General features: G+C 26.7%; 1 protein-coding gene across 1 annotated transcript in view; it reads left to right on the top strand.

Annotated features, from left to right (window-relative positions):
- Positions 1-20252, top strand: part of LOC129610822 (semaphorin-2A-like) — an 86559-nt gene that overhangs the window by 18129 nt on the left and 48178 nt on the right. Inside the window, exons 2-3 of the mRNA XM_055523568.1 lie at positions 991-1078; positions 18064-18115. Of these exons, the coding sequence (XP_055379543.1) occupies positions 991-1078; positions 18064-18115 (140 nt within the window). The remainder of the gene's footprint in view (positions 1-990; positions 1079-18063; positions 18116-20252) is intronic.

The following is a 20252-nucleotide window of genomic DNA, read 5'->3' as shown; positions in this document are numbered from 1 at the left end:
GTTTATGAACAAATGTTGAAAAAAAAAATTCGTAAAGTGTGTCTGTTAATGACTTTAAGCAGCATAAACGAGTCTTTGCAAAAGAATTTTTTTTAAAGAAATTTTCTTAAAATAAATTTAATAAACAAAAATTTTTTTTTCATAGAAATCACAATTTTTTGAAATATTATTTGTTTATATTGTACATACATATATAATTTGTACTTACATAATATACTTATGTACATATTTATTTTCATATTTTGTATAATAATTAGAAAAAGTGCGAACTACAGACTGAATACTTGATTATCTTGCGTATACGTAAATGAAAGTAAAATTTTGTATGTGGTGTAGCATTTAAAGTCTTATTTACAATATAGAATTATAATGCTAAAATTTAGAACAGAAGTGGAGTAAAGTGTTGCAAATAATGAAATTAAAGTCCTTGTTAAAAATACCATAAAAATGATTTTGCAATAAATTATCTTGGAAAGAAGGCAACCAATTTGTTATATTATACGCCGCATTTTAGTTTTCATATACAAAATGAAAATATGTTAGGCAAATATTTTAGTTTCGAAAATGTGTTTTAATTATGAAATGGATTATTTTTGACACTTTACGTGCATTTGTTATAATTTGAATTGTTTGCCGTTTCATTATACTGAGGATGTTGTTCACCTAAGAATGTAATAAGTGGCATATTTGCATTTTGTGTTATTAGTATTTTGATACTTAACTGCAATTGAAACATATTGTTCACATCGAATATCTGGTATAAATTTGAATTTTAGAAATATTAGCAGAATTTGTTCAAAATCCTGCATTTCGAAAGAAGAATGTGTTCACTACCATAACATTCATATTAAAATGAAAACCCAAATTTACTTAAAAAATAACTATTTGTTCTAAAATCATTCAATTTATTCTTTATAAATAATACGATTTTTATAAAATAAGTTACTTTGATTCCTTTTATTAAATTAAATCTCTTCTATTTCTTTACAGATCATGTACGAGATTTTGGTTGTGGGAAATTATATTATAAAACATTTTATATTGATGAGCCAACGAATGTTATATATGTTGGAGCAATGTAAGTAATACTTTTCTTTACATATATATAATCATCTCCTGTACTCTTTAAGCTATACTTCGGAAATAAATTACGATAAAGAACGAAATACTCAATAGTTCCAGCTTTTTTAGGGATAGAATACCATTAACAACTTACTTTCTTAACAATTTAATATCGTATTTATCATTCATTATAATTGTTTTGGGTGATTAAGCCATTTAATTGCCAAACAAAGATTTTAATATGTAAAACAAACACATATTGTGTACATAAATGCATATGTGCTTTAATCGGTAATTGAAAATGTGTTAATAGAGCTAAAGAGCAAAAAATTTTTCAAATAATGCTATTACTAAGTATAATAAGAGTAAAATTAATTTGTTTTATCACAGCTTTTTTAAGAACTAATATTGTTTGTACAATGTTCTAGCTTTTTTCTTGATTTGGTCAGACAATTAATTGACAAACGGGCAAAGTGAAACTAATAACTAGTTTTTTCAAATCATATTGAGAAAGTTTTAAAAATATACAATTTCAATGCTTAATGCTTTGGTTCTTTGTGCCTGTAATCTAACAATAAAGGCGACAATTACAAAAACTAACTTTTCTCTTGCTTCTTACCGCCCGGAATTATTCTACATCATATGTATTAAATGAGAAGCTATTTTAACTAATATATTATCTAATTTAATAATATACAATCAATTTAAGTTTTATTTAAACATTATTACGATTTATATATGGCTATGTATTTTGTTTTTCTATATAATTGTTTATGTATTAAAAATTATAGGATCATTTTACATTCAAGGATTTTCCAGAATAAACCTGGTCATTTGAAATTTTAGAATTAATCTCATATTTTTCTTACTTTTACTTATGCTTTTGAAATGATCTTCTAGTGAGATAAAAGGAGCAAAAAAAAAAAAAGAAAACAACAAAAACCCGTCTACGACAATAACCTTAACTAAAGTCCTATTAGAATGGTAAAATTTACCATTTTATAAAAAGACAAGAGGTATAAAACTTCTAAATTCAATTATCCGTATTTGATCCTTCTTTTATATTATTTTTATTATAAATTTATAACTAAAAACCAAAAACAACAAAAATAAACCACAACGATAACATTTATAGGATGTATAGCTACCAGGATTTTTAAGAAGAAGAGAAAAAAAAACCCAAAGAGCATTTGAGATTAGGGTATTTTATAAAATTTTGATTAAATTTTTATAAAACAATATGAAGATTATCTTTGAATCTAAATCTTTGTATAAATAAAATGTTTAGACCCGTGGTTTGGCTTTAAAAATCATTTTAGAAAATGTATTTTATGCCTTGAATATTTTGAAAACAAAAAACCCGAAATTGTATTTTCATGTTTTCGAAATTTAAAAAATAAAAATCAAAACAATTTTTATAGAATAGAAACAATAGAATCACACCCTAATATCAAAACAACAAAAATTTTTTTTTTTTTTTTGAAACATAAGAGAAATGTTTTTAATATTGTCCCAGATTTTATGTTCCTGGTTTCTTTTTTCTCTAGTTTCTTTTCTTCATTAAGTTTGATATAGAAATGGCACCAGTTGACCCACATTGTTTACTATATTTAAAAAGAAATTTTATTTAGTTTCGAAATCAACAAACCCAATTTCTATTTAAACTAATAGTATAATATTATGACAGGGAACCATAGGTTTACGTAATACAAATTCTAACCATTATAAAATAACAGTAGAATTCAGTTAGAATGAACAATTAAATAGTAACAAGAAATGCAAGCAAAACTTTTTAAAAAATTCTATAGTAATTCTAGTGCCGCGATTGAGCAATAATCTTATATGTTGGGATCAGAATATATGTAGCTATAAAAGTATGTATATCAGATAATCATTTAAAAGCACGATGTGGTAATAATGAAATAATTTAGCTGATACATAAACGAACTCATTTTACGAAAAATGTTGCTTATTCAAAATAGTGCGGTTGAATGATTCTCTTATTGATGAATTTTCAACAAAGAAACATTTAGCTGGTTAAACGTTTCGCCAATTCTTTTTGAAACATCTTCGTATTGACTAACCAATTTGCAACACACCTTAGGCATTTAAGATTAATTCTTTCATAAATGAATAAGTTGAATACGTTCCCTTGCAAACGAGCCCTTTTGTGTAAGATGAATGATTTCATTTGCTAGATCCAAAATGCTAGATCCAGCCAATTAAAAATTACACTGTCGTAATCTGTAAATATACTCTGATTAATCAAAATATTTTGTTTTTGTTCATCCTGATTGTTAAATAGAATTTTTTGACAAAATTTAAAAAAAATTAATTTGAATTCGTCAAGCGTAAAGCGAAAAATTGATTTTCGAATTCAAAAACTTAATTCGCTTTAGCGATATTGGCAAGGGCCACCTTCATTTCTGTTTATAATAAAAAACAGCCCAATATATGAATAATATCGCACATATGTACACACATAATATATAAGCCGGCTTATGTCAAATTATCTTGTAATATTTATTTCTAATGGGAGATATTACAATATTGCTACAAAATACTGCAAAATTTATATTACAATTACTGCAAAAACCGCTTTAAGTGATTGTTAGTAACAATTAATCTCTTTTAAGAATTAATCTTTCAAATTAATTAATCAATTTAGATTTAGCTCGTTTTAGGTGGTATCCAAAGGACTTATGACCATACCTGAACTAGTAAAAAATTGTCAATTAAAAAATTGTCTGTAGTATTCGGATAATTGAGTTTCTTTTAGCCTAGTTGTACTGTTTAACAATGACATAATAGTAATATAGTATGAGTATATTTAAAAATTTATACCTACATACAACCATATTTAAAATATTCATTATAAATGAAACAATAGTACATATTTTGTGAATATTTTTCAAAAAATGCTATGCACACTCATATAAACATGCATATTCATTCTCTTGCTTTTCTATTTTTAAAATTATTTGAAAACTAAATTAACTAAATTCTATTTGAAGGTATAGATTCTATTCTTTTTTTTAATTTCTGTACAAAGTAATACACATACTTAATATAAGCATAATATTTATTTGAAAGCATAATCCTTTTAATAACTTCTCTTGCTATATTCAGTTTCCTGAATCAAAACATAGTAGATGAAAAAGGAACTATTTCGTACAATAGAAAGAATGTTTGGGATACAATGTGTTGTTGTACCCGTCAAGATTTCAATATCAATATTGTGTGTGTTTTTTTTTTCAAATTTCATGGGTTTTTTTGTTTTTATTTGTATATGCACATGCATAACATAATAGTTTACTTTAAGCTTTTTACATTGTTTTAAAAACCTATTGAATTTTATGAAAGCCGAGACAGTTTTAATTTTTTTAAACACACAAACTCATTGTATGTGTGGTGTAAAGTAAGTGTACATAAAGCAAACCTCATTTAACTACATACCATCTTTTGAACATAAGCTGGGTAGCGAAAACTTTCATATTTAAAAATAAAATAAAAAAAAGAACTTATGTTCTTCGTATACCCATTTGCCTTTATAAAACAATATTATGTTGAATATTTCTGTGCTATTTGCTTTTTTAAGGATCAAGACAAAAGACAAAAATAAAATAAAAAATTCATCCAAGTCCATTAATCTTAAGTTTATTTTTTTTCTCTTTTTTTTTGAGGTTTAAAAATACTCTTTTATTTATTACTTACTCCACTTTTTTTTTTGGATCCGTTTTTTCGATAACAACATTCTGATACTTTAAAAAGCCGCCCATCTTTCCATTTCTTTCAATTCTTAAAAAATATTTTTTTGTGGGTTACTGATCTTACTTAGTTTTCGTTGCATTTTCCACACAATTTTTATATTTATTTTAAGTTGTAATAAGCTTTACTGTTACAAAGAAAATTGGTACACTGGACAGCGATAGAGAAAATTAAAAGAAAAGGAGAAATGATAATATTTTTAAATTGAGATCAAAGCATTGGTTTGTAAATTAGTACATTTTCCTTAAGTCTGGGAAAATTAAATTTTTTGAACAACAATATTCGATTTAAATTCACTCTAGGTAATGTAGAATATACTACTTAGCTATGTACGCATAAAAAAATTTTGTTGCGCCCCAAAATTATGCAATCCTCACAAGAAATTGCAGAATTAAAAAAGCAAATCAAACGAATCGTTGATAAAATGGACGAATTTTTAAGCTAAATCATTGAGTTTAGAAAAATACCGTTTTTGTCTTAGATCGATGGTAAAAAACGGGTTAAAAATACTGGTTAATGCTAGATGACCATTTTGTTGTTGAAATATTTGGCTATTCTACTTCGCAAAAGAAAGAGGCAACTTTTTTTAGTTACTTTTTTTCTGCTATTATAAAACGTTTGTTATTTTGATATAATAGATATTGTAAAACAATTTCATTTTAAAACTTTTAAGATTGCGTAATTTTCGAACTGCCGGCGGCAAGTAAATATTTACATATAGAAACAAATTTTGCAGAACATATAAAGACAAAAAGTAATAAAAGCAGATTATTATTATATTATGAACTAAAAAGAAAAGCCAATCTATACCCTTTCAACATTATTTTCGATAAGGTATTTAATTAAAATATGCTTCATAGGATAGATAAGATTCAGAATCTCAATATGTCAAACGACTTTAAAGCATTGAAAAATAAAATATTAAGTTTAAAAAATCATACAATTTTTATGTATGTACTCGTATATAGAAACGTCGTTACCGAAAATTAAATATAAAAATGTAGTCGATCAAATCAATCCCTTATTAAGTGTCCTTTTAACACTGTTAATTTTGAACTTGTGTTCACGGGGCTCTAGGTATGAGTAATGATATACATTTTTATTATACTTGACTATTTTGTTACTTAGTAGTTAACTGTACCCTCTAAGGTAATGGAAAGATTCCTGTTACTTTCTTACTTTGATAGAAGCTCAATGATGGAACCGATGAAAGAATGACTTTTGTAAAATAAAATCACTCTTTTTATTATAAAAAGCAATTATTGATACTTTTCAAGGGGCACGGCCAATTCAACAGTTATTCAACAGTTTATCAAAAATTTTCATAATTTCCTAAAAAGCATTTTTACAAATTGGAAGAACTAAGGTTTCTATGGATAATATTTTCACATAGATCTATTTATTTATCTCGAACGGTACCGAAATTTTATTGACTGATGACAGAAAGAATAAAATTAATGGGCTTATTTATAAATGTTTTTTTTTGGAATTGTGTCAAAAATTTATAATAAAAGAGAAAATGATTCCATGATTTCGTCATGATCCTATGGAATTTAAATGTTCTTCGATCCAAATTTGAATAACTTTTAATTAAAAGTTAAAATTAGGCTAAAATAGTTAGTCGTGGAAAAATACTTAAAATTTATTTTTGTGTTATCAACAAATGAACTTACAAATACGTAAATATTTATGTATAAATAAGAATGAGAAGAGCAAGAATATTATAAAAATAATTTTTATAATATTATGCGGTAAAGTGTTACTGTACTATAGATTCCAAGCGCTTTATAGATTTTATGTTATCTTTGATGAAAATTTACTGGAAAATTGATTTGTTGAATTCTTTGAATATTTGACAAAAAAATTTCACTCAAAACGCAATTTACAATTTTATCGTAGTATCCGCCTTTTCATGTATTTTAATTCCAAGTATTATGATGGTGATGTTCTTAATATGTATATATGTATAAAAATTGGGCGCCATTTTGAAGAATTGGAGACGTTCGCCTCTCGAATACATTTTGCATGAATAATGTTTGATAATTTCGTCAATTTAGCTACAAAACAATTATATATTTCATAAAAATAAAATAATTTTGTTCAACAAAATAAAATTTCTTTTCATATAAACTAGAAACACTTCCTTTGAGTACCCTTTATCCGAAGAATTTCAATCAATTCTTTTTGATTTTGAAGATTTTCCTTCTCATGAATAATTTCTTTAATAAAAATGTCTAATCTTTTTAAAATATATTAAAAAGATAACAATAACCTATTTTATTGTTTCAGCTTTTAATAAAGTTTATTAAATAAAATAATATTATTTTTTATTTACAATTTTAATTTTGAAGAAAAAAATTTAAACTAGAGGAAAAATAAAAAAAATCCAATTATAACTTCAAGGCAAAATAGAAAGAAAAATTTTCTAAATGAAATTATTAACAAGAAACTATTATACGTTCTACTTGAAGAAAAATTTATTAAAAATTTTTATTTTTTGTTTTGGTTTATTGAACATTCCGCAAAACTTTTTATTCATTCATATTTCATAAACACACACTCGTTTGTGTTTGTGTTCACACATTCTTACATTAAAAGCAAAAACAAAAATAAAAAAAAACTTGTAAATATCCTTTTAATTTTTTATTCATTCTTAACAAGCAACAATTTTTTTTTTTGTTTTCTTTTCTATTTCTTTTTTACTCCTATTTAATAACTTCTGCGGTCTATATACATCTGTTCATAAATTTTGAATGGAAATGTGTTTGGATATTAACACAAACATACTTACAAATATATTAAAATTTTTTATTAGTTTTATGATCATTATTATTAAAAGCATTTTAATTATTATTGTAAAGTTTTCTGTTAAGTAGGGGTCTGTGGCTTTATAAAATAAATAATAACTGTTCGCCTTAAAAAAAAGGACATAATATTGTCGTTTGTTTTTGTTTTTTTTTGTTGTTAGAGCTGAATTTCTATTTAATTTTTTTTTGTCTTTTAAACTATAAATATGATACATAAAAGGAAATAAATTTTGTTCTATATTACATAGAGAAATTTTCTTCTTCTTTTTGTTATGTTTTTAAATATTTATACGGGATAATTGTAGTAAATAATATAGATCTGACTTTGAACTAAGCATAGCAAGTAGAATAAGTGAAAAAAAAATAGTTTTTATTAATATTAAACGATTTTCTTGCCATTTGTGATGCCAAAATGTAATTTTATAGTATGAAAGGTTGTCTAAAAGCCGCTTCATCTTCTTGTACGAATTAAAAAGAAATTTTAAAGGCTGCTATCAATGTTATGTAGTTGCATATAATAGTATAAAAATATACCATCAGTGGAATTAATAGAAAAAAATTTTTAGTTAATCCGTAGAACCTGCACTGTACCACACTGTATAAATTATTTAATTTAAAACTGGCAAAGCATTTCCGTGTAGAAGAAAAATTATTTTAAGAAATTAGTAAGTAAGTAGTTTGCGACAACAACTGTAAATGTGAAGAATAAATTCAAGAAACACATTGGCTTATCATTTTTAATGTTCTTGTAGAAGAAGTTAATTGCAATTCCTGTGCGTCTGTAGAATTGACAGAATCCTTTTGGTTTAGAGTTTTGCATTTTTAAAATTTTTAAAATCTGTTTTTTCAAGGCAATACTTAAAAATACTATCTTATGAATACTTAAAAATTTTATTTAACCAAGAAAGTTTTAGCTTTATTTATAAGCTCTTTAATTTCGGACCTGCAACCGTATATAGAGACAGTAGGACTAATAAGAAAATATTTTTTACATTTTTTGGTCTATGACAATATACGAAAAATTCAAAATGGCACACCCTGTACAAATAAGCAACTCAAATAAGCAGCAATATTCTTAAAATAGAAAAGCAAAAAATTAATAGCTATAAGAAAATGAAATAAAAAAAAAAAGATCCCATAAATATTAAACTGTGAGTTCTCAATAATAATTAAAGTTTTGTCTCAGTTGTTCAAAGACAAAAAATAATATAAAATTTTTCTTCTGATTAAAATTTATGCAAAATGAAAATAAAATATATGGGAAAAAATGTGAATCCTTCGACTATTTATAAAAATTTATTTTTAAATATTATTTTTACATATCATAAAAATTTGTTTAAAGATTTATGAGAGGATTTTAAGAAAGAAATTATTAAATAAAATTAAACTTGTATTTTGTTTTGAAAATTATTAAAAGAAATTTCAATATTAACAATAAAATACACCCGTATATTTTATAGTATACAATGTATTTTGTTTTGTGTTAAAATAAAAGACTGTACAAAATTCACAATTTAACTTTCTGGTACATTGCAAAGGAAGTTTTAATGTTATAATAATTAACAAATATATAAAAAAATCTGATGTGGTCAGCACATAACCGACCGCATTGTGTATTGTCTAGTTAAATGAAAGTGTTACAGAATATTATAAAAATGTCTGTTAAATACTTCTTTCCAATTTTTAGAACATTAGTAAGCTTATAGTTAACATACTTAGAAAAATGTAAATTTGGCTCTTAGTAGAGTTTCGCTTTGTGCTACCCGAATTCCCTGAAATGCTCGCCAGTTAGTTTCGGTAACCAGAACTCAAATATCAAATTTCAAGAAATTCCATCAATTTGTTCTGTGGATATGGTGAAAAATTTAAAATCGGCCCGCAAATCAGTTCTCGAGCCCTGATCTTTCCAAAAAATTTACATGTTCATTGTTTTAATACGAGGAGTTCATATATTAAATTTCAATGAAATCGGTTGATTATTTCTCTTTATATACACAAAAATGTATATTTGGCCCGTAGTAAACGTCTAGTTGCCGATGCCTGATTTCTTCCAAAACATACGAATTTTTGCGGACGGTCGAGCTAAGCTTATATATAAAATTTCAAGTAAATCAGTTGAATATTTTCTTCAAAATGTTCAAAAATGTAAAACAGGCCCGCTAAAAAGTGCAGTTCCCGAGGCCTGATATATACCAAAAGTTGATCGATCCGTGCCATGGTGGAAACAAACTTACATATAAAATTTCATCAAAATCGGTTCAGCCGAACTTGAGATACACGCGTGCACACGCAGACCGACAGACGGACAGACCGACAGACCGACAGACCGACAGACCGACAGGTTGCTAAAAATAGTTTATTTACACTTCCCTACTATGGAGAAGTACGTTCTCACCGAAAACTCGATATGCAAAATTTGTTGCCATCACATAACCTACCTATTGTTTACACAATACGGTCGGTAATAAAAAATTAATAAGTTGGGATCAAACTATAAGTTTGTAAGAATTTCCATAAGAGAAAACAATTGCTTTTAGAAAACGATATTATCATTAATAATATTCGAAAATTCGTGGTAAATTATAGCATAATTTCAGGATGACACAAAAATGAATAAAGTTCGGTTAAACCGATGGTTTGTGCTGTAGCACTTTTCCCTTCAACAAATACAGTCTATATATATGTACCTATCACACTATTAAAATTATTTTCATTCATATACGAAACTATTTCGAGGATTGCATATTTTTTAGGATGAACGATTTATGTAGTCCCTTTGTTTCATTTATGCAAGCAAAAATTAATTTAAAGAGGACTTAACATAATGCTCGATTTTAAGGGTTAATTGCGTGAGTTAAGAAAAATAATTATATTTTCTAATGTTATGGAATTAACCGTTAACTTATTGCGTTGAGAGGGGGTGGAGAAAAAAATTTTCTTCTAACGAAATAAATTATTTATTAGTATCTAAAAGCTGTTAAAATTTCGGGCTCTACAACCCCTAGAAGAAAAACGACATCAAAAATTTTGAAAAAATGGATTTTAGGTAACGGTAAATTTGAACGGCCATTTTGTTTTTTTAAAGTTTAACAGTAGTATAAGGGAAGCAAGCCTTTCAGCGTTTGCAATATTTCAAAAATGCAACAAATAGTTAAAAAAAGGCCATTTTTAGGATTTTAGGGGGGTATAACTTTTAGAGGGGAAGAGATAGGTAAAAATTTTGTTCTACGGAAATAAGTTTCTAGTAAAGATCTATGTACGTATTAAATTTCGGCTTTCTATCTTCAAGGGTGTAGAAGTTTTGTAAACAAAAAAAGTGTCCACGGACAAACGGACGGACGGCCGGATGGGCGGACGGATGGACAGAGTGAAACTAATAAGCACTTTTTTCAAAAAATTTTTGGAAAAGGGCTAAAAAGCGCATTAAAGCAACGCTGTCGGATTCATCTACCCAGTAGAATAGATCATCACACATATTGCCGACTGCATTGTGTGTGCAATAGGTAGGTTATGTGATGGCAACAAATTTTGCATACCGAGTTTTCGGTGGGAACGTACTTCTTCATGGTAGGGAAGTGTAAATAAGCTATTTTTGTCAACCCGTCGGTCTGTCGGTCTATCGGTCTGTCAGTCTGTCGGCCTGTTTGTCTGTTTGTTCACGCGTTTACCTCAAGTTCGGTTGAACCGATTTTGATGAAATTTTATATGTAAGTGTATTTCGACTATGGCACGGATTGATCAACTTTTGGGATATGTCTGGCCTCGGGAACTGCACTTTTACCGGGCCTGTTTTACATTTTTGAGCATCGTGAAGAAAATATTCAACAGAATTGGTTAAAATTTCGTATATAAGCTTCGCTCGACCGTCCGTGAAATCTCCTAACTTTCGGAGGAAATCAGGTGGCAGATTGAACCCGAACTGGACGTTTACTAGGGGCCAAATATACATTTTTGCTTATATAATGAAAAGCAGTCAACTGGTTATTAAATTCTAGGTATTAAAACAATGAATCTATAAATTTTTGGAAAGATCAGGGCTCGCAAACTGATCTGGGGGTCATATCTACGGAACGAATTGATGGAATTTCTTGAAATTTAATATTTGAGCTCTACTTGTTACCAGAAGTTACTGACGAATTATTAATTCGCATAATTCGGACGGCACAAAATCAAACTCTACTAAGAGCCAAATTCACATTTTTCTAGGTGCGTTAACTAAAAACCTAAAAATGTAAAGAAGTCTTTAAAACGCATTTTCATAATCTTCTGGAACACTTTTACTAATCTATACAATATACATTGCGGTCGGTTATGTGCTGATCACATCAGATTTTTTTTTCTAATTTTTTCCACAAATTTCTACAAGATCGAAGTATTAAAAGTCTAGTTGTTTATCTACAAATTTACATAACTTTCTGTTACATCTTCCTCAATTTTTTTTGCCTCGTCCTAATAATTATATTTTTAATAAAATTGCTAATATTTTGGTATTTTAAATGAAAGTAATTGAAATAGCTAGTACATTGTTTTTGGGAAAACTATTCTCACTTTTTTAAGTGAAAAGTGCTTCTTTATTAACCACTGGTTTTATCTAAAATTTCCGCTTATACCTAAATTCCCATTCTACACTAATATTTCAATAATCACTATAATCTTAACAATAATATCAAAGAAACTATAGTCACCTTCACCTTGTAACTAAAGCCAACTTCAATTACTAGTCAAAGTCGATAAATTCACCGAGATAAGAATTAAAAACCACTCCATATTTTGAATTATGGTTATTTATTTTTCGCAAATATTTCTTGTAATACTTCTGAAATTTTAAGACATTGATATTTTCTTAACATGATTTTAAATTTTCTCTCTCTCTAGAGTGTTTCTCCTTAATATCAAAATTTTTATAATGATTAATATCTAAAAAATTATTTTGAAAATCACTTCGTAATTTCAAATATTTTTATTATACAATAATTTTCATCCTTTTTAGTAGGAACACGGTATACTGCCAAGTAAACTTTTTTAAATTATATCAAAAATATGCAATTATATGATATTTATAAAATATAACAAAAATTTAACAGGAAGAAAGGAAAAAGTCATTTATAATGAAGCAATAAATTTCATACTTAATTTTATGTTAAATTACCGAAATAAATCTCAATAAAATTTTTGGTTTAATGGTTCGCAAACATCACTACCATATTAAAACAGAAAAAAAATGTAATAATGTAAACCAAAAATAGGATTCCTTGTTCCTCACTTATTTCTTTTCTTTATTCTTAATTTTATTTTTGATTTATTTTCTTTCAAATCTAAATTGATTGCTTTTAAAGCAAATACATTAAGATAACCTCTAAGGCTCTCTAAACACAGAGCTTAAAGGGAAGAAAAAGAAAATTAATAGTATAAAAATAAATAAATAAACTTATGTTCAAAATTAATAAAAAAAAGAAAAAACAAAATTATTAATGCGCCGTTGGACATGTACATTTTGGGATACCCAATTTTAAATACCATATTTCATATTGGCGGCTGATTGGGTGCTTTAGTTTTTGAGCCTGAGGAGATTTTGGATTTATTGTTGAATTTTTTCATAAACTTGCTAAATAAAAAAATCGCATGCCACTTTCCTTTGCATCACAAAAGTTGCATTATTGTCGTGTTTGCATTAGACTGAATTTAAAATTTTTTCAATAATTTAAATAAAAATGTTATGAATGGCAAAGGAATAACAAATTTATGTGAAAATATTTCGTATAATAAAATTTGGATTAATGCGAAAATAATCCAAGAAAAAACACATTTTTATGTTTTTACTTATTTTAAATTTATTTTAAATTTTTTCAGATTACGAAAAAATTTACATGAATTATTTATTTAAGTCCATCAATTTCCACTCAATAAAGTGAAAATCAATTCACATTTTTGTTTATAAAGCGTTCAAAATGGCTATATAGTTTTGTAATTGAGGCAGTGTGATAAAAAATGACATTTAGATGAAATCTTTGAGAAATCGCTTTTAAATGTGGGGATACCACAAATGTTAAAAGAAAAAGTGTTTTATGAAGGCTTAGTAAACATGCATTTGAAAAAATCGTCAAATAACCTATGAAATTTCTACATAGATCTAAACAAAAATGCACTGTAGTATTAAACGAAATTTTATATGAGAATTAAATTAATAAAATTTAAAATTTGAAATGAACATCTTTAACCTGTCTCACCTGAAGATCAAATTCAAAATTTTAAAATTATTAACCAAATACCAGATTAAAATGTAATAACGAACAACGTAATCCTTAAAAAACTACGAGTATACGGCAAAATTCTTACAGTTATGAGACATAAAGAGAAGATATTTGCAACCACCGAAACGAAAATTGTTGTTGAAAAAAAAGCTTGCTTTGTAAGTGTTTCTAAACGAATTTTTAAGAAAACAGATGCTACATAGCATAAGCTATCGTATAATATAAACCTGGCATACCTAGTGATAGAACAAGTGAATATTTTATTATAACATAGGTAATCAATTTTAGTTGGATGAGTTCAACACAATATTTCCTATAGGATTAATATTATAAATATAATTTTTTTTATATGTCTACTCTAATGTAATGATACAAAATATAATTTGTAAAATCCATTAGCATATTTCCCAGAAATAATTTGATAATTAGGTGATTAAGTTTCCTGGAATCACAATATTTGCAAACTTTGTAATTAAATAAAAGTTAATTCAAGGACAACATAATATTATTTGCTACTACAAAAATAAACAAATTATTTTATGTATTGTAAGTTTTGAAATGAGGCAATATTATTCCAAGAGTTGAATTAGATATTATAATCTTAAAAAAAGTACTGGAGTTTTTCCATTTCATTTGGTTTATCAGTTTAATAATATAAAGATTTATTCTACATTTACGTGATATTTTCGAAAATTTTACACGTGGTGGAATTAAATGGTTGTAGCACAACTATGGAAAAAGTTTAAGAATAATATAAAATTATATCGACACTTCAGTGGAAATCATGCAAAACTCATTTTATTATTTGTCGAAGAATATTTAAAATATGCATGAAGATTGTAGTACCAAAAATATTTTTACAAATAGGCTGTTAAAATGAAATATTTCATTTTTGCACCTCATACTAATTCAGTTTATATTTTTGTTATAAAATATTGCCGCGTAAGAACTAAAAAAATTAGTCCTGCCATTAGAAACACCTAGTTTCCTCAGTTTTAAAAACCAAAAAAAGTCAAAACAAAGAAGGCAATATTTTTCAAAATAAAGATTTCTTCAACAATTTTCACAGAAACAACTTGTAGCACCAAATCGCGTAAAATAGTTAATTTTATACATAATTTTTTGGAATTTTATTTTAGTATTTCTTGAAATTTATACAACGAATTTAAACTTTACTTAGAAAATAGAAGTATTTTTTTTTGCTTAATTTTCTAAATTTAGAATTGACAGTCAGTAACTCAATATAACTTGTGGACTACAGATTAAGGGCATTAGGGTGAGAGTGGCCTATCCTATACGTCTACCCTACTCCGTTCTGCTCCCACGAGATATACCCTACTCACATGAGATATAAATTTTCAACAAATTTGAATATCTTGAGAAGTCTAAACGTCTATAGCTCAGGTATTTCTATTATACATTATTCTTACTGCATAAGGCCTTTGGTCTGAAATATTAAGTAGAAATATGGCTTCCATAGTTTGCCAACAAAGAAGTCTATTTTTTATAAAGTATTTTTTTTAAGGAAATCGATAAAAATCAATAAAAATTTAAAATTTTTGTAGTGTTTTTTGAAAACGAGAACCAAAACTGTCTACACTTAGAAAATAATTTAAAACTTATATTAAAGCTTTAAACAAATTTATTTTATTCTTTTCGAGTTTAGCTATAAAGAAAAGTATATAAAAGGACAAGAAATAAAAATTTTTAAATAAAAATTAATTAAAATATTTTCCACTTCAGTGGGCCCTCCATCACCATGATATTATCTTATTGCATAAACGACATATCAATCAATATTAAATAAATCTCATATAGATATTTATTGACCTTGTCTTTAACCTTCTACAAATATTAACAGCTTTCCTTCATTTTTAATTTTAATAATTCTTAAAATCATTTCAATGCCTTTGCTTTAAAAAATCAGTCATATTTTTTATGCTTAAGCATAGTAAAAAACTCAAACGCGCGATGTGAAGAACGTCAAAGAATTAAAATAAATGAATTACTTGTCAAAAATTTATTCTTATTTTTTGTCATGCTCTTTTCTTTATAACTTGACAAATTGTATTTTTTTTTCGATTATTTTTCTTTCTTTTAACTGAACTTAAACAACTTGTCGTACACTTTATTAAAAATGGGGTGAGAACTTTCTTGGTAGTGAAATTTTCTTAAAAAAATATGTAGGAGCACATAATGTTTAATAATATTTGATTAGCAATTATAATGGGTAAAGGGGATTTTAAGGGAAGGTCTTTGAAATTACTAGGAATCTTTCTTATTTTATTAACTTTAAACACAACTCACTGTTTTCTAGTTACTTTGACACCATTAATTTTATTTTAAAATTTTTTATAAAAAAAAAACAAACCACAAAAATTAAAAGACGGACAAGTAAAATAAAATTTCACGCATTTTTACCAACCGCATTGCTTACAACAAAAGAGGTATTGTCTTCACATCTTATTTCACATGTCAATATTTCAATGAAAATTCTTTTGCCCATGATAAAGAAACCTTAACCAACTATTTCATATTGTCTGTTGTTGAAAAATGTTATCTGAGTTACACTTTTGATCGTAATTAACAGGTTTTGTCGAAATTTTATATACGATTATAAATTTTGTCAGACAAGATTTTTTCTGAAACATTAGCTGACAGACTGACAGCAACATTCACACTTTTCCTAAGAATGTAGGAGAATAACAAGTCGAGTCAATTTTAGCTACATCTAATAACAAGATATCTATCGGGTTTATAGCAAGACGGATTTTTTAAAACATGAACGGGCTTTTTTCGAATTCTTATATTTAAAATATTTTTAACAACAGTTGTTGTGCTCATAATTTGCAAACTTGTCATGAATATCGAATTCCCGGAAACGCTGCTTTACTGAAAGAGAAAAATGCACTTTTCTGTTTGGAGGTGAACTAAGAACATGTTTGTTGGAATTTATAATTATTACTTAGAAAATAAATAAAACAGTCGGTCAGGTGCTGATCACGTCAGATTTTGTTTTTTTTTTATTTTTTCCAGAAAAAAAATATTTTTGGGAAAATATATAGCTAAATAATCGTAAAATAAATTGGCAGATTACAGAGGCAAAATTACGAGGTTATTTTATTTTGTAAACGCACCTAATTATGAGTTGACTTTGAAAATATCAAATTTAAATTAAGTAACTTACGACACAACAACTGGAATTATAGTGATTTATTGGTAGACAATTGCATGACAAAATATTTAATAGAAAGTTGTTAAAACTTTAAATATTATAGGCTTTTTGAACAGTTTCGCTTTCAACATTGTAACAAAAATAAATTTTCTAAAAAATTTTGTTCTTTAATTTTTTTATAGCAGAAATTTTGAATATTAAAAATGAACAAAATGAAATGCAGAAAAACTAAGCAATTTAACTTTTAATTTTAATTTTGCCTCGATTGATAAGTACCTACTTGTTGTTGTTAATATAAATAGTGTAAATGTTAAAAAATAACTGAAAAGACATAATAGATTCGTGTGCCATTTTAATACATTCTCTATCAAAAGTGAAAAATTCTTACTTGTAAAAATTCCACTGCAGTTGAGAGCAAATTTTTTCTCTTTTGCCCAAAATAGTCATATATCCATATGTATCGTTACTGATATATATATATTATATACCTACTGAAAACATATAATACCACTACTGAATGGTGTCATCACGGGTACCATACTGCATACACGTGATGACATCCAATTTCGAATGCCAAATTTTCAACAGGAATGAACTCTTCCGTGACCGAGAGACGCAATAAAATATTTTTAACGAGATGCGTTATATTCTTCTGTGCGCTCTGAAACTCAACTTCAACTAACTGACGCATTTTTCAGGAAAATAAGATCAATGCGCGCTGTTTAACATTTCAATATTTTTTTTTAACTTTGTGAAATATTTTTTTCCTCCTTTGGCAACCCTGTTACTCCAATAAACAATCAATGTGAAATGAGAATCTAAAATTTATAACTAAAGTAATGATTTGCATAAATTTTTCTTGATGTATTATAAAAAAAATTTGCGATAATTTCATTAATATCTGATTTCACTTAAATTAACGATTAAATTTAATTATTTTACTTGAATTAAATAAAAATTTAAAACAAACTTATAACCTTTTTTTATTCGTTTATTTCAGGGATCGAGTATTTCGCCTCAATTTACAAAACATCAGTCAATCTCTGTGCGATGTAAGTACATTTTATTATTGTTGAAATTTTCAGTTTTTCGCCTACAATCTATATTCACAAACTTTTATCGAAACTGTTATACGTACATTATAGTTTCTCTAACACATAAATTGTATGCCTTGCAACCACCCTTCATAATAGTTTAAAATTATATTCAATTCAGTCCCACGAATTATTTTTGATTATGTTAAAATTAATATCATAAAAAAATAATTTACTTTGCATAATCAAGTCAAATACAATATTTCAAATGAACTAAAATACTACAGACAGTAGAAAAAAATCCGGGAGAAGTGAAAATGTGATAAAACTTTTAAATTGGCTTATATGAGTACATGAGTTCGAACTTTCTCTGTTCTATTTGTCTGATTCTATTAAAAAGTTAAGAAAAATTCTTTAAAAATTCAAACATGTTTTTTATTTTCGAAAAAAATCTATCTGTTACTTTATTGACATTTTAAATTTTTTGACAAAACAAGAGAAAAATATAAAATAATTTGTAAAAGTAAAAATTATTAAAGCAAATCTCGTGACACGCTCTCTTTTATCCTTATGCGGATACAAAAAGAGAAAAATTTTATTAGTATATTTCCCCCTCTTTATAAAAGAAATTCTTTGCTGCAATAACAAGAAAAATTTTTTTCTATTAAGTTTGTTCGTTTTACTGACCGCATTGCATACAGTAAAGGAGATTATGTGATGGTACCAATTTTACGTTTTCGAGGGAAATGCGCTTCTCCGTTATATTAAAGCGTAACTAGACTATTTTTAGAGAAATGTCTGTCGGTACATCAGACAGTCGATCTGTCGCAATATCAGTCTGTCTGTCAATCTGTCGTGCAATGTGTATCCAAATTTCGATTGAACCGTTTTTCATGAAAATATATGCCTGAGTTGACTTTGGTTATGTCACGAATTGATCAACTTTTGTGATATGTCAGATATCGGAAACTAGACTCTTTATTACTAGACGATTTTATATTTTTGGTAATTTTAAAGAAAATATTCAAATGATTAGCTTGAAATTTTATATGTAAGACTCGTTTGACACTGCAAGATAGCACCCAACATTTGGTAGAAATCGGACCAAATTTACATTTTTGTGCCAATAAAGAGTAATAACCAACTATAAAGTAAAATATAATACATGAATTCAGGATGTTAAATCAATGAATTTCTAAGATTTTTGGAAATATCAGGGCTCTGAAACCGAAGTATGGGTCGATTTTATATTTTTTAAGAGCTATTGACAGAATTTATTGAAATTTAATATTTGAGTTTCAGTTTCTACCGGAAGAAACTGACAAACTTTTCACGTAAACCGAACTACAAAAATTAAACTGCATTAAAAGCCAAATCTACTTATTTCCCGGTATGTTACTAAAAAGCTTATAAGCGTCCTTATAATTTGAAAGAAGTAATTAAGGGCATTTTCATAATCTTATGCAACATTTTCTCTAAACTCTCGCTCGGTTATGCGCTGACCACATCAGCTTTTTTAATATGTTGCTCTATTCATCATACACAAACATATACTAAAATATTTTAATGTTTTTGCTAAAAAATAGTTACATACATACGAGTATTTAATAAACATAAATATTATAATCGTTTGAACATACATTACGTATGTGTATTAACATTTCAGTCTTATCCAACTGAATTATACCTAATGCCTTAAAATTCTGGTTATCAAATCAAAACCTGGAGCTGAATGGACTATAATTTGACACTTTCATGCCAAATATCATAGAGTTACCTTAATTTGATTTTTCAATATCAAAAATTACCTCTTCTTGTTGTATCACAGTTACCTGAGTGAGTCTAGAATGCCATTTTACTGAAACTTCTTCTAGGATGTTTCTGCGCTATAATAGGGCACATCAGTTCCAAAAATGTCATTCAGCTAGTTTAATTAAACGACATGCTTTTTTTTTCATTGGTAATTAAGTTTAATAAGTGATTAACTTTTTTTAGCGTTTCAAATGAAAATCAGTAAATAGTAATGTGTTCCCATCTTGTTTAATTTAGTAAATCATTTATATTTATGTCAATATGCGTAAAACTTTGGTGCTGTTATTTCAATTGTTCAGAAATTTTCGCTTTTTGATAAATTTCTTTGTTCTTGTGCAGTGTT

Source organism: Condylostylus longicornis, unplaced genomic scaffold (genome assembly GCF_029603195.1).
Source record: "Condylostylus longicornis isolate FDR11 unplaced genomic scaffold, ASM2960319v2 ptg000048l, whole genome shotgun sequence".
NCBI lineage: Eukaryota > Metazoa > Arthropoda > Insecta > Diptera > Dolichopodidae > Condylostylus > Condylostylus longicornis.
The sequence above is the reverse complement of the archived record's forward strand: the minus strand, read 5'-3'. Positions and strand labels throughout refer to the sequence as shown.